At 38.2% G+C, this 13369-nt stretch overlaps 1 protein-coding gene across 1 annotated transcript in view; it reads left to right on the top strand.

The window, feature by feature from the left end:
- The first annotated feature begins 275 nt into the window (after positions 1-275).
- Positions 276-13369, top strand: part of ZFPM2 (zinc finger protein, FOG family member 2) — a 486615-nt gene continuing 473521 nt past the window's right edge. The window contains exon 1 of the mRNA XM_084848943.1: positions 276-850. Coding sequence (XP_084705069.1) covers positions 811-850 — 40 coding nt within the window. The 5' untranslated portion in view covers positions 276-810. The remainder of the gene's footprint in view (positions 851-13369) is intronic.

The following is a 13369-nucleotide window of genomic DNA, read 5'->3' as shown; positions in this document are numbered from 1 at the left end:
ACTCATCCCCGGCGCGCCAAGCCCCTCCCCCCGCCCCGCATTCGCCCGTAGCCCCGACTAGAATGGCTACTAGTCATGCTGGCTACATGCTCCCTCCAGGACGCCTCTGAGCACAACCCGCGGGGGAGGGCTCTCGACTCGCCCTCCGGCCCGCTCGCGGGCTTCTCGGGGCGTTTGGCGGGCCGCTGTGGGAAACAGGATGCTGGGCTCGATAGGCCTTTGGTCTGACCCAGCAGGGCTCGCCTTATGTTCTTCCCCCGCCTGGCGCAGCCGGTCAGTCTGAGGGGAGCGCTGCTCGGAGAGGGACAGCGGCGGCAGCATCTGCACAGGGAAAGGCACCAGAGCGCGAGCGAGCGAGCAAAGCGCGCCCCCTCCCCCCTCCCTCCCCCCTCCCTGCCTTCCCTCCCTCCCCCACTTCTTTCTGCTTTTCTCCCTCATTCTTTCTGTCTCTCTCTCAGCTCCCCCCCCCGTAACACTCACGCCAAATCTCCCCCATTCTCTCCGTGCCTTTCCGCCTCTTTTCTTCCCTTCACGCGTACACAGACTGGCGCGCGCGCGCGCTCCTTAGCCTAGCCTCCCTCTGCTTCTCTTCTCCTGTCATCTCCCATCAGCTCCTGTCTACGAGCCCGGCACGCTGACTCGCTTCTCTCTCTCGGCCTGCCCCTCGCTCTCCCTCTCCCCCTCTCCCCCCACCCCCGCCCCCGCCCCGCACCTACTTACCTTGCACCCCCTCTCACACTCTCAGTGCACCTGAAACGAGAAGAGCGGCGGCGGCGGCGGCGGCAGCAGCAGCAGGCAAGGCAAAGCAGCATGTCCCGAAGAAAACAGAGCAAACCCAGACAGATTAAACGTAAGTTTTCGAAGAGGGAAGGAAAAAGGGCTGAGGACCCCCCCCCTCCCCAAAGGGTGCTTTTGTTTTCAGCTTGGCTAAAAATAAAATTGGAAGGCGCGGAAGTGGCAGCGCCTTGGTTGGAGTTTGGAGGGAGCCTGCTTGTCTGTGGAGGGCTGCTGGGACTGTCCGCTCCCCCCAGCACTATTTTCCTTGAAAAAGAAAAGAAAACAAGAGCTGCTCATTTTGACCCCTTAGCAGGGTGGGTTTTCTCTGCAGAAAAGTTGGCATTCAACTTAGTGCGCGTTACGCGTTGTGGGGCGGGGACCGGGGAGAGGAAAGAGAAAGGGCTTTTCTCGCTCAGGTGACCTTTTTTCCCCCTGGAAGCGCGGCTGGGGCTGCGCCCCGGGGACAATCTCAGCTGCCGCTTGAGCCCGCGGCCAGGGCGTGAGGCAGAACTTCCGAGCAGCGGAGCCCCAATCCCTCACCCAGCCGGAGCCCCTCACGCACACGAGCGCGTGCGAACTTCCACCCCCCTCCCGCGCGCGCAAAAGGGCGCTTCGCAGGAGCGCTTCCCCCCACTGTGTGGGGTGTGCTGTTGCTTGGGGAAAAGAAGGTTGCAGTACCAAGCGGAAAAATCAGCCGCCCGTCTCTTGCGAAGCAAAGCAAAGAGCGAAAAATAACATCCATTTCTTTGCAAAGAGACGAGGCTGTGGAAGCTTTTTCCAGGGAGCCGATCGCTTCTAAACTCAACCTGGGCAAAGCAATGGCGTGCGTGGATCTTTAGGAATCGCCCAGTTGATAATTGCAAGTTCTTACTAGAAAAGAGGTGTATGGAGGAGGTGGAGCTGGTGTCTGAATAATCATGCTCTTTGTAATCACTTCCCTTCTCCCCCTCCCCCAAGTCTGGGACAAAATCGGGCACATTCACTTGTGATGTCAACTTCCTAAACTTTTCTGAGCTCTGAGATCTTTTTTTTTTGTTGCCTTCCTCATACAAGGGACTGGAAGTAGCACTGGATGTTTCCAACGGATAAGAGGAGATTTCTTACTAAAAGCCAGCAGCAGTGTCCCAATAGGTTTGAATGGACTAGCTTTTACCCCAAACGCCTTTGAAACTCAGTGTCATGTGACTTGCCCCAGACTCTTTCAATAGCATTTTTGTCCTTTTTTACTTTCAGGTTTTTCGGACTACATATATAATAGCAATTCCTTTTTCACTGCATTCAGAATATGATTTGGCAAGGCAGATAGTACTTTTCAGGTTAAAAAATGGCTCCTAAAATATTTGGGTCTTAGTTGTAGAAAGAATGCTGCTCTTCATATAAGTTTCTGACACTCACTTTTTGGCAAATGCCGCTTTGACAAACTTGATGCAGTGTGGTATATTATTGTAACTCAGTTCTGTGTCTTTTAAATTAGTTGATTTTTAAAATTCACTTTTAACTATCTTTGGGTTTTTATATATTCTTTGCACATTTTAAATGTCTCGGGTTAGATGCCTAACTTTTTGGTTCAAACAGAGAAGATCTCAGTCTCTTTTGAGACTGAACAGCAGTTCACTTTACAGGATATAACTGAGCATGTTATTAGCTGGAAGGGCTTTCTACTGCATGTTGAGAATGGTGGCTTGATTGTTAATAAATAATTAACATTAATTGATTGCATGGTGCAGAGACCATCTCATTCTATTTTTTCATACTTCGTTATCTCCTAATTTAACTGTTAAATGTTCTTTATGCCCACCTTATAATGTCAGATAAAAGCTTTTGTACTAATTGAGAATATTGAATTCTGTGATGGGTCACAAGCCATTTTTGGTGGCTTTCCTGCATAGTAAGATACGCTAACTAGAACAGACCAAATCCATTGTTTATCATAAGTGATACATGTTTATTTGCCTGCATAAGATTGTGTAGATGCAACATATTTTATGGGGCTATATGACTACACAACACTCTGGTCATGATTAGCACTTGTAATTGTTAAGAACTTCAGTGGGGGGCATTTATTTTCAGCCATTCAGATTTACTTCTTCATGAAAGATAATACAGGATCTTCAGGAGATTGAGGAACTATTATGTATTCCAGAACGCACAGTGGGTCAGTTTATTTGGGGGATGTTTGAAATCGCTGAAAAGTAATTGTGGCTCAAACTGGGCTCTGCAGAATGAGTTTTCTTCTAAAATTTGGTCAGCTGTAAGTGTGTTCTGTTAAAAATGTGAACTTTCACAAAAACCTGGACATTCCATTTCTTGAGTTTGATTTACATATTTAAACAAATCTAGGCAGAGTACTGATATAGGACACACAAAATCTCTCTCTCTCTCTCTCTCTCTCTCTCTCAAACAACTCCTAGTGTGACTATCAGAGTTGACAGTTAAAATAATAGGATCGGTAGTGGAGAGACTAGACCACTACTGTTAAGTCTGAGATGAACTCAATTTGCAGAGAGAACTCTTGCTGATAAAGCATGCACAATTTAGAAGCTCTATGACTAGGGGAAAAAAGTAAGAAACTCAAAAGACAGTCAATTCAAAGGACAAAAAGGTTGTTAGGCACAGTTTCCCCCCTCTTTTACTGCATACAGTTTCCTGCTATCTAAAATTGTGATTTATGCAGTATTTTAATATTTTGCTTATTCTTTCCCCTTGGGTGCTCTCTGGGCAGCGATAAAAAGGCGACGCTGAAAGAGCACCATTAATTTGCTCTGATGACTGGCCAGATAAGGGGAGATAATGGGAAAGATAAGCGGAGAAGATATACCATCAGAAACCTGATTATTACCATTAAAATTCCAGCCCAGCAATCTGCAGAAGCCTGATAATTCCTTCTCCGTTTCCACCACTTTGGACGATAAGGCAAAAAATAGTCACTCAGTGCTCCTTGATTAGGCTGCCTGGATTTCCTGATAATACAATGATAAATTATGTATTTTGCCCTATGTTTTGTCCAAAAATTCAGATTTTCCCCCTTTTCCGGGTCTATATTTTCTGCCACTCCTCAAAAAAGAAAAAATGAAAAGGAGAAAGAGAAAGAGAAGCCCTCTCTCATAAGCTATTATTGTAATCCTAGTTTGATAAAAAACACTGATAGGAAAGGAGGTGTTTTGTGTGGGAGCCCCCCATATCAATGTTATCAGCCCATCTCACTGCACCAGCTGCTAGCTGTTGTTGTTTTTAGCCTTATCACCTCCTGCCAATATGCCAATAAATTGTCCAGATTGTTCTCCATTCTGTGGCTGCGATGCAAAATTTATGACAGAAATGATTTTTTTTCAACCAAGTGCATTTCTTTATGATTAGCAGATGTGATGGCTATGCAGTATTATTATTATTATTATTATTATTATTATTATTATTATTTTCTTGTTGTAGTTGTCTGGGGTCTTGTATTGTATTTTCTGGCCAGTATATCTCCAGATTTCAGTTACACTTAGTTACAGTGGATTGAAGACTAGAGTGAAGGAAGAGGGTTTCTTCCACTTATTTGTATGTTTACTTAAACTTCTTTATTTATTTTGCAAATAAGATACTGTTAACATAAATTTTTGAAGAAAATAGGCAGCCCTGAAAAGACGTTTTAAAAATGATTATGGTATAACAACAAAGATTTACAGGAGAACAAATTTCCTTGGGAGACTAACACAGCGTTTCCAAATAGAACTTTCGGCTTCTTTTGTAATATTTGTTGTAGCGTGCCGGCATTTTTAGGTTAAACTCTTGATTGGAGAAGGAATGGAAAAGCATTTTTACATCATGCTTTGACATTAAGAGAGGAGCTGAAAATTAGGTGTGTTTCATAAATATTTTCGAAGTTCATTATTATCAGGAGAAATATGGTTTAAAAACTCTCTGAACCAGGCTTTCACGAAGAAGTTTGAATGAATATGCAATACTTAGTTTTTTTCTGCATTGTAGTTGAAGTCTTGGTCCAAGGAGTTCATGCACTTTAATAAATGTATGAAGATTTGGAAGGAAGCTATTCTGTTACGAGTTTTTAAAAAGAAAACAGAGAGATAGTTTGAAAATGTAAACAAATGAGCTTGTTTTGTAATAAAACTAATACATTACATAAATAGCCTATATATCAATATTTTTTTTACCCAGAATGGATTATCTATAGCTAATCATTGGCTCATGGTATTTTCATGCAAGCTCAATTATTTTTAAACAGTTTATATTCTAAATAGCCTATTATACTATCAATAATGTCATAGGCACAACTATTGCCTAAGGAAGAACAGAAGAAAGCGCCATAGCACTTTGGTATCTCAAGCGTAGTAGATTTCCAACATCTTAAACATTTCAGCTGCCATAGACTCGTGCAAGTTTCTATCTCTAAAGCTAAATGATTAGTTAAATTCTTACTTTAGCAACAATATTATTTTGAATGCAGCAATAACACATTTTTGTGGCTATAAGGTTGTATTGCCCAATATGTCGCAATTCCGCTTTTACGTTCTTGCCTTCTAGTGGAGATACTGTGAAATGACCTACATGTGTAGCATACGTTGAAGAAAGAAAACAATATGTCTGTTTCCGCTGCAGTAGACTACATCTCACTGATGTAACATTATCGAAGAATTATAAGCAGAAGTTGGCACAATTAGATAAATTAATAATTTGGGGAAGATGTTAGAATTGGGTTCCAGATGGGTATTGACTATAAAAAGACCACACATATCTTTGTTTGATAAGTAACTACAAATTTTTATAAAAGTTACAAGATACTTGGCCCATAAAACAAAGAAGTATGTTATGTAATTTTAATAAAGGATATGCTTGTATTTACGCCAGCGTGTAAGTACAATATCCACGTATACATATTTAAATTGAGAAGTGAAATTTCAAGGTGGAGGTTTGCATTTGGAGAAGAATCAATTAACATAGAAACCTTCAGTAAGTAAGGTACATTTTGTCAATTAATTGAGTTTATACATCCTTTAAATTGCATTATCTACCATTCAAATCAAATCACCTCAAAGATTCTCTTCAGTCAGAAGAGTTCTGGGTAAGCAGCTGCCCATATGTCTTGGGCATGAACATGCATAGTGATTTTGGCCTTTAGAGAAGGAAGTATTAATTTTGTGAAAACAGGTGATTTATACATTGCAAGATATATACAGAAGGTAGAACACATGTATGATTCAAGTAATGCATTATAGAAATATAAATATAGTAAGACATGATTCAGCTGTGAGGGAAAGTAATGCAATTACCGTAATTTGCTTCTAATTTTTAGTGTGTGCTAATTCATAGTTTTGTTAGATATGGAGTACCTCATGCAGAGATTCATACAGATCTCAGGGTAATGAAGTGGAGAGAAAAGGAACTCATGTATTTGTAGTTCCAATTATTTCCCTTTAAATATAAAGTGAGCTTACAAAAATTGCAGTTAGTTTACCAGTAAGGAAACTTATATGAAGTAACAAAATGAAGAACAAGCATAGAGCAATTGAAAACAAAAAGCCCTCTAGCAAAATATAGTGTACAGCCAAAATTAAGCACCTGAAAGTCCCATTGCATCCAATGGGAGATTTATGTACCTGGGTAAATTTCTCCCACTGAAATAAATGGAGGTTAAAATGCTTAACTGTAGATAGATCATGCCTATTCTTTCACAAAAACAATATTTTTTACAAGATGCATTGAGTTTTTCAAACTGTGAATGTAAGTGCACTTTCATAGGGCTTGAATATGTTTTTGTAGGATGCTCAGTTTGTTCTAGTATCTACCTATATGAGTAGGTACCAGTAAATGTAAATCCATTTTTAAACTAAAAATGTACAATGCTATTCCACCAAGACTGGATAACACTGGTGTTACTTTCTTATTTGGATAATATTTGGATAACCCATTTGGATGAATTCCATGCTGAGGTTTTCATCCATAGCTTTTTATAAGCTGAAGGCGAGTTCATATGAGAAATTAACTATACCCTTCTAGAAAATGGACAAGGCATTTTAAGCCTCTTTATGATGCCTTGAAACAAACAATTAACCTGCTTGGTATTTGTCTTTTTTTTTTTAACATCTTCAGTGATGAAGCTCAGAGATTAGATTAAAAAAGGAATGGATTGGAATCTATACATACTATTTAAACAGCTTCTTCTCCCTGTGTTGAAGCTTACTTTAGTTTATGGATATGAGGAGAGAGATGCAATTAAATGAATGGATTTGAATGTGGAAATGCCATGCTTGAAACAGAGACATGGTCTCTTTAAAGGTATTAGCATAAATCTAGCACATTTGTTTATTATGTTTCAAAATCAGTCACTGGTATCTCTGCCACAGGTAACAATTGACTTTTCAGGCTTCAAGTTAATAGCCTTGTCTCTTGCTTGTAAGGATCAATATTAGTATTAATTAATCACCATTATCAGACCTAGGATCTGGTTCTATTTGTTGTTACATCAGCAAATATCAATATAGAAAGTAGACTCTCTGATCGTCATGGCAACTTCATCTCTTGGGTCAAAGAAAGTTTATCTTATCTGTGCATGGAGAGTGGCAAACTGTTTAGGGATCTAGTTTGAACTCTAAGAACATTGATTTAGTTTTTGTTTGTGAATAGAGGCTGAATTTCAATCACAAGGGATAGGAAAGATTTAAATATTAATGCCCAGAGGTATGTCCGAGAGGGTGGCATGCTATTACTGTCAGATTGTCTTTCTGAGATGACACAAAGGGGGAGAGAGAGAATTGTGTCATTTGGATTATTTCAAGCTCAGTAATTTGTGCATTTGACAAACATGTCTAGAATGAAAGTGTGTTAATTTCATTGCTTTATTATAGGGCAGTATTATTTTATCCAGGAAGCCTGAAAGTGTAGTATTTGCTTTTGAGTTGACTGTGTTGGGTAGCGTGGGGAAGTGTTTTATTAAGCACTGCCAGCTATAATCCCTTTTTAAAAAACAGGAAGATGACAGTTAAATCAGTTTTCCCAATACTTATGGAACAATGACAAGCAGGCAAAAACCGGAAGCAATCTGAATAATATAGCCTAATCAGTTAGATGCACCCTTAGAGATTGCTGAACTGATAAAAGTATTTCATGAGACTGTAAAAACAAAATATGAATTCCACTTTGTTGCTATTCACCTTAATAAAATATTGATGTATAGCTCAGTTGAAAATGTCTCCAGGGCATTGGTGTTCATATATGCAGCACTTTGTTGAAATATTGACATACGAACACATCACTTTGTTGAGACATAGAGCACACTCTGTTGGAAGTGTGAAACATCATCCAATCTGAATATGGGTAGTCTTGTTTGGAAATACCTGCAGTATTACCATAGTCAATTATTCTTGCGTGTGTGTGTCCCACTGGTCATAACATTGTTAACGTAATGATTTCATGTTGCAGTTATAAATAGTGTAGTTCACTTGTCTCATCAATAGGGAATATAGCTTCTCATCTATAAAATTATCCATTTTGGGACTTCTGGATATATATAAAGTAAAACACCCATGGAAATATGCAAACAGCACCATGCTTATAGTGCCAAATGACTAACTTCTTGGTATTGACATCTCTTCATTGATTACTTAGTTTTATCTAATGTGTTGAAAAGGTATTGCCATCATGACTTAGTAACAGCTTTGGATTGCTGTCACCAATTTGATCCCCCACACACAAATCCTTGTGGTGGATTTAATTTGTTTAGAAGTAAACATACAATGTGTAATGTTTAGTTCTATTTAAAAAGGTTCAAATGATTTCATGAAGTGAAAAATAGATTTGCTTTGGGAAAAAGCACTCAATAAAATGGTTTAAGTTCTCAATTTCAAAATCAACAAAAATAACCCCCCTAAGAAAATACTTCCAAAATTTCTCACCTTGTCCAAGTTGGATGTGTAGAACAGATCTTGTTCTAGTGGTGAAATCTCCTTTTCAGTCGGCGGAGGCAACTCTTTCATGTTGAGAAATAGTTTCTTCTCACTATGTTTCTTCAAGGTTAGGACTGTATTACTTGCCATTTGCTTTTCTTCTGTTGCTTTGCAGTATGCTAGAATATTTATAGTTACTCAGAAGGGCCACAGAAAGCAATCACTTTATATTAAAAAACAAAAGACTATATATATATATATATATATATATATATATAACATAAAAATATAACACTCAACCTTATCAACTCAAATTGCTGATGTTACACCAAATCTTATATTATTTGGGAAGAAGGTCAGGTACACGCATTAGCAAACCATCAGCAGAAGGAGGTTCTATAACAATGGGAGTTACTAGACGATCTTCTATTTTTCCTTGTCATTGAAACTTGATTGCATCTAGAGGGGATACAGGGAAGGAGGCACTTCTTAAGACTTGTCAGACCAAAGTTATTTAGAGCTAGGTAGGAAAAAGGGTGTGTGATATTAATTGACCACTGTGGATCAAAGTACCTTTGGGTAGTTGCCTCTCTCCTGTTGCATCTATCAGTAGACATAGACTTTATATTTAGATATTTATCCTGCATGTAACATGGCTTCTTATTTTAACAGAAAAAAATACAACATTGATTATATATTTGCGCTTCGAATAAGATTACTCATGAGGTATTTGGAATAGCACAGGTATATAGCAGCAAGGAGTTTGGATTTCTTATTCTAAATTCTTCCTGCATATTTTTATGTAGAATAATTGCATTGAGGAAGAGTTATGGCCTGAGCTTTTGGAGGCTGTGATTAGCTGATATAAGTTGTATCACAGGTTGTTTTGAGTTAGTCTTTGCAAATACAGAAGAGGAGAGAGGGAAGTTAAAAAGGGCCTCTTGCACCCAGATTTCTTATTCTACTTTTATAGTATCTCCTCCTGTAACAGCTATATTAAAATCAGTTGTCACATCTTTTCATCCTAACTAAACTTTTGATTCCAGAAAGTTAATTTAACTTCATTGTGCTTTTTATAAAGTTTATGCTACCAATACTGTTTAGATGTTTTCTTGTTTTTTTTTAATTGGGTTTGGTATATTCCTGTACGCATAGGTACACATTTTGTATCATTTACCTTTGTAACTAGACACATTGTAATGAGTATATTCTCATGTAGAAGGAAGCATGTGCATTACTGTTTGGAACTGAATCCTAAAGGATCCAGAAAGTTATGTAAAGTACAAAAGGAGGGCACTCCAAAGATTACCGAAAACACTTGTTTGAATACAGTGATACTACATACAAATGACTCCCAGTGACATAACATTTTACCTCAGCCTATTTTACATGTGGTATCCTATTGTTTAGTGTGACTTATCTTTGAGATAAAAGGATAGAAATTCATATTGATAATTAAGTTCAACATTAGTAATGATATAACAAAAGCTACAATTATATACCTGATAAGGGTTCAATCTAGAAGGGAAAATATAATACTTGGACTGATGTGTTTGTTGATCCATTCAGAGTAGGTGTTTGTCGATCCATTTTTGTTTTTTGTCACCAAAATGTTTGGCTGTGTTTTTTGTTTTATTGGGTTTGCATTATTTATTTTGCTTTTCAGATTCTATGTTCACTTCATATTTCACCTTCATCTCTGAAATCGATCTTTTCTCTGAAACATCATCAGGATACACAAAGCCAATTCTTATATCCTGCAACTGTTATTTCAATGCCTGTGGCCTGCCCAAAACGGGTAACACACTTTAGGGGCCTAGTCCTGGACCCATTATACTAAGGCCATAATTCCCATTGGGTCTAACATGAGAAGTGTGGATCCAAAATTTGGGAAGAGTGTTGTTGTTTGTTGTGGGTTTTTTGAAGCTGTTACTTTTCTCTACCTTCTGATTTTGTTCAAAGTCCCCGCTTCCATGTTGGGAAATATGTGTGCGCGCATGCGCGCGCGCACACACACACACACACACACATTTTACAGCAAAGCTGTAATGTAAGTTTAAAAAATGAATTTCTTTACACTACAATGCTATGCATGTCTACTCAGAAGTCATTTTGACTGAGTTTAATGGGACTTACTCCCAGGTAAGTGTGTATTGGATTGCAGCGTAACAGTGTAATCCTATGCATGTTTGCTCGAAGGTAAGCCCCAGTGTATTCAACACTATCTGGTAAGCATGCTCAGAATTGTAACCTGAATTGGTTTTGAAAACTGAATATAACTTTCTACTTTAGTAAACATTAGACAATTGTAGTTGATTTAGACACAATGAATGTTCATGTCAGTGTGCTGTCAGTGTGCTGCAATAGTATTTACAAGAACAAGAATTAGTAATGAGAGTATGTTGCATGATTTACCCACACACAAACACATACATGAATATATATACCTTTAAAAGTAGATGTACTGCTTGTGTTATATAGATACATAGATCACAATACATAATACGTTTAGGAAGGCCTTTTGGATTGTTATTTCAGAAATCCACATGGCATTTCAAGAGAGTACCGTTCAGACTTGAATGTTTTGATATAATGGAGAGTAAATTTAAAACAGTGAATTTCTAAACATATATGTCCATTCTTTTAACAGTGTGTCTCTTGGACAAACAAATGCATATTTTGCCATCAAGTTCTTTAAGCTTCTGAAGTCAGGCCTACAACTGGGTCAGATGATAAGATGAGCACAACAGCAAAAACGAAGAGCACCTCTGATAAAAACTGATTGATTGATGTCTGGCTTCCTCACCATCGCAAGCAGTTGACAGTTAGTTTAGGATCAGATGATTTGGCTTTTGCGATAGATGATGGGGTCTGTTAGGCAAGTTTGAAGGACGTAAAGGTTATTTTCTGTGTAGTGTCAGGGAATACTGGGTTCCCACAAGGTGGGGGCACTGGATTATTTTCTTCTTTAGCTTTGTGCCTTAACTTTTTATGGCCTGTTAACTGTTAAAAACATACAATCAATAGCCATTACAAAAAGAACACTTCAGAGATATCTAATGATATACTTGGAAAATAAGAGATGAGATAAAGTGAAACATAATATTCTACAAGAATATGAGCTATAGCTTTGGACAGATTTATGTATATTTGGGCTGGGCTATTCATCCAAGTAATATTGAACTGTTACATTTAACAAATTTCAAATATTTTCCAGTAAGTGCTTAACAAGTGGATATTATCAACATCAGGGCTGCAATCCTAAACTCACTCTCCGGGAAGTAAATCCCATTGAGCACAATGGGACTTGTTTTTCAGTAAACATGCTTGTGCTGTAAAAGCTATTATATTTTGGTTGACGTTTCTCTTTGAAACACATGGAAGTTTACAAAGGACAGCCAATGGAAAAACTGGAACAAAATTTTTTGTTCAGCGAAAATGGTTTTCAAGAGAGCCACAAAAATTGGCACAACTGCCACAGAATTGGAATGTAGACAGCTTGGATTTGAATTTAGATTTTGGAGTTTTATGCTAGCTGGAATTCCATGACGTATCTCTTTACTCTGAGTTTCAAGGGTTAAACCCCCAAAGTACAGTTGAGTTTCAGCTAATGCCATTGGCATAATATCAGTAAGATTATTTTTTTCAAGGTGCTGTATTGCTGATAGTATTGGATGTGGTCTGTAACAGTTATAGAGTAATTAGGAATGCAGCTAATAATAAGTTAAGCAGTGTAGGTGAAATGGTTGCCATCTCACCAGTGATTTCTTGTACCTCACAAAACAGTATAGGGCATAATGATTTTTAAAAGGTAATGTAAGCAATTTTCCTTGCATTATTATAATTATTCTTGCTGTTACTTTCTAATGATATGCTCTGCCATCATTAGAAAGACAACATTCAGAATCTAAGTATATGACACAGCAGATTTTAGGTGAGGCCCCCCCCCTTTAAGATAAGGTTTTATTTACTGTGTAAAATGCTGCATCATTATTTTCAGTAGTATGAATATTCAATTTAGCGTTTCGTTTTCCATGTCTGTCTTTGTAAAATTTGATTATACTTCTACTGTAACACTAACAGTGCAATCCTGTACATGTCTAATAAAAAGCAAACCCCATTTAATTCAAAGCCACTTACTCCCAGGGATGCAACCTAAAAGTTGACCAGAAGCAACTGCCACATTTGTTGTGTGTGGTAAACTTAATGATTTATGACAAAGGTATGTGTGCCTTTATTTGAGAAATGATGTTCTAAGACAAAGTGAAATACACGAATGCTGCAATCCTATATGCCTCTACCTGGGAGTAAGCCCCACTGAACTCCATGGCACTTAGTTCTGAGTAGGCATGTATAGGATTGCACCATAAAGACTTTTTTTGTAGGTGGCTTTACTTTAATTATAGGGTAGTTCATAATCTTATCAACTCATTCAGTACTTTTTCTCATCTCTCTTCCTCCCCTTCTTTTGGTGGATATTTTTTAAAATATGTAAGTAAAGAAAGTGGCTTGATGACTTGGTCTGTTCTGGAGTGCCACGCCTCTTATTAGGTAATTGAGAACCAGCTAATTATACCCAGAAGAAAATCAGGACTGATTAATGAAAGAAAGGAAGAAAGGAAGAAAGAAAGAAAGAAAGAAGTAATGTAGCCAGAATTATCAAGATCAGCTATATTTATAAATGGAAAGTAACAATCAGCTACTTA

Source organism: Heloderma suspectum, chromosome 4 (genome assembly GCF_057233095.1).
Source record: "Heloderma suspectum isolate Gila_16-S chromosome 4, 16-S_ref, whole genome shotgun sequence".
In the NCBI taxonomy this organism is placed as follows: domain Eukaryota; kingdom Metazoa; phylum Chordata; class Lepidosauria; order Squamata; family Helodermatidae; genus Heloderma; species Heloderma suspectum.
The sequence above is the reverse complement of the archived record's forward strand: the minus strand, read 5'-3'. Positions and strand labels throughout refer to the sequence as shown.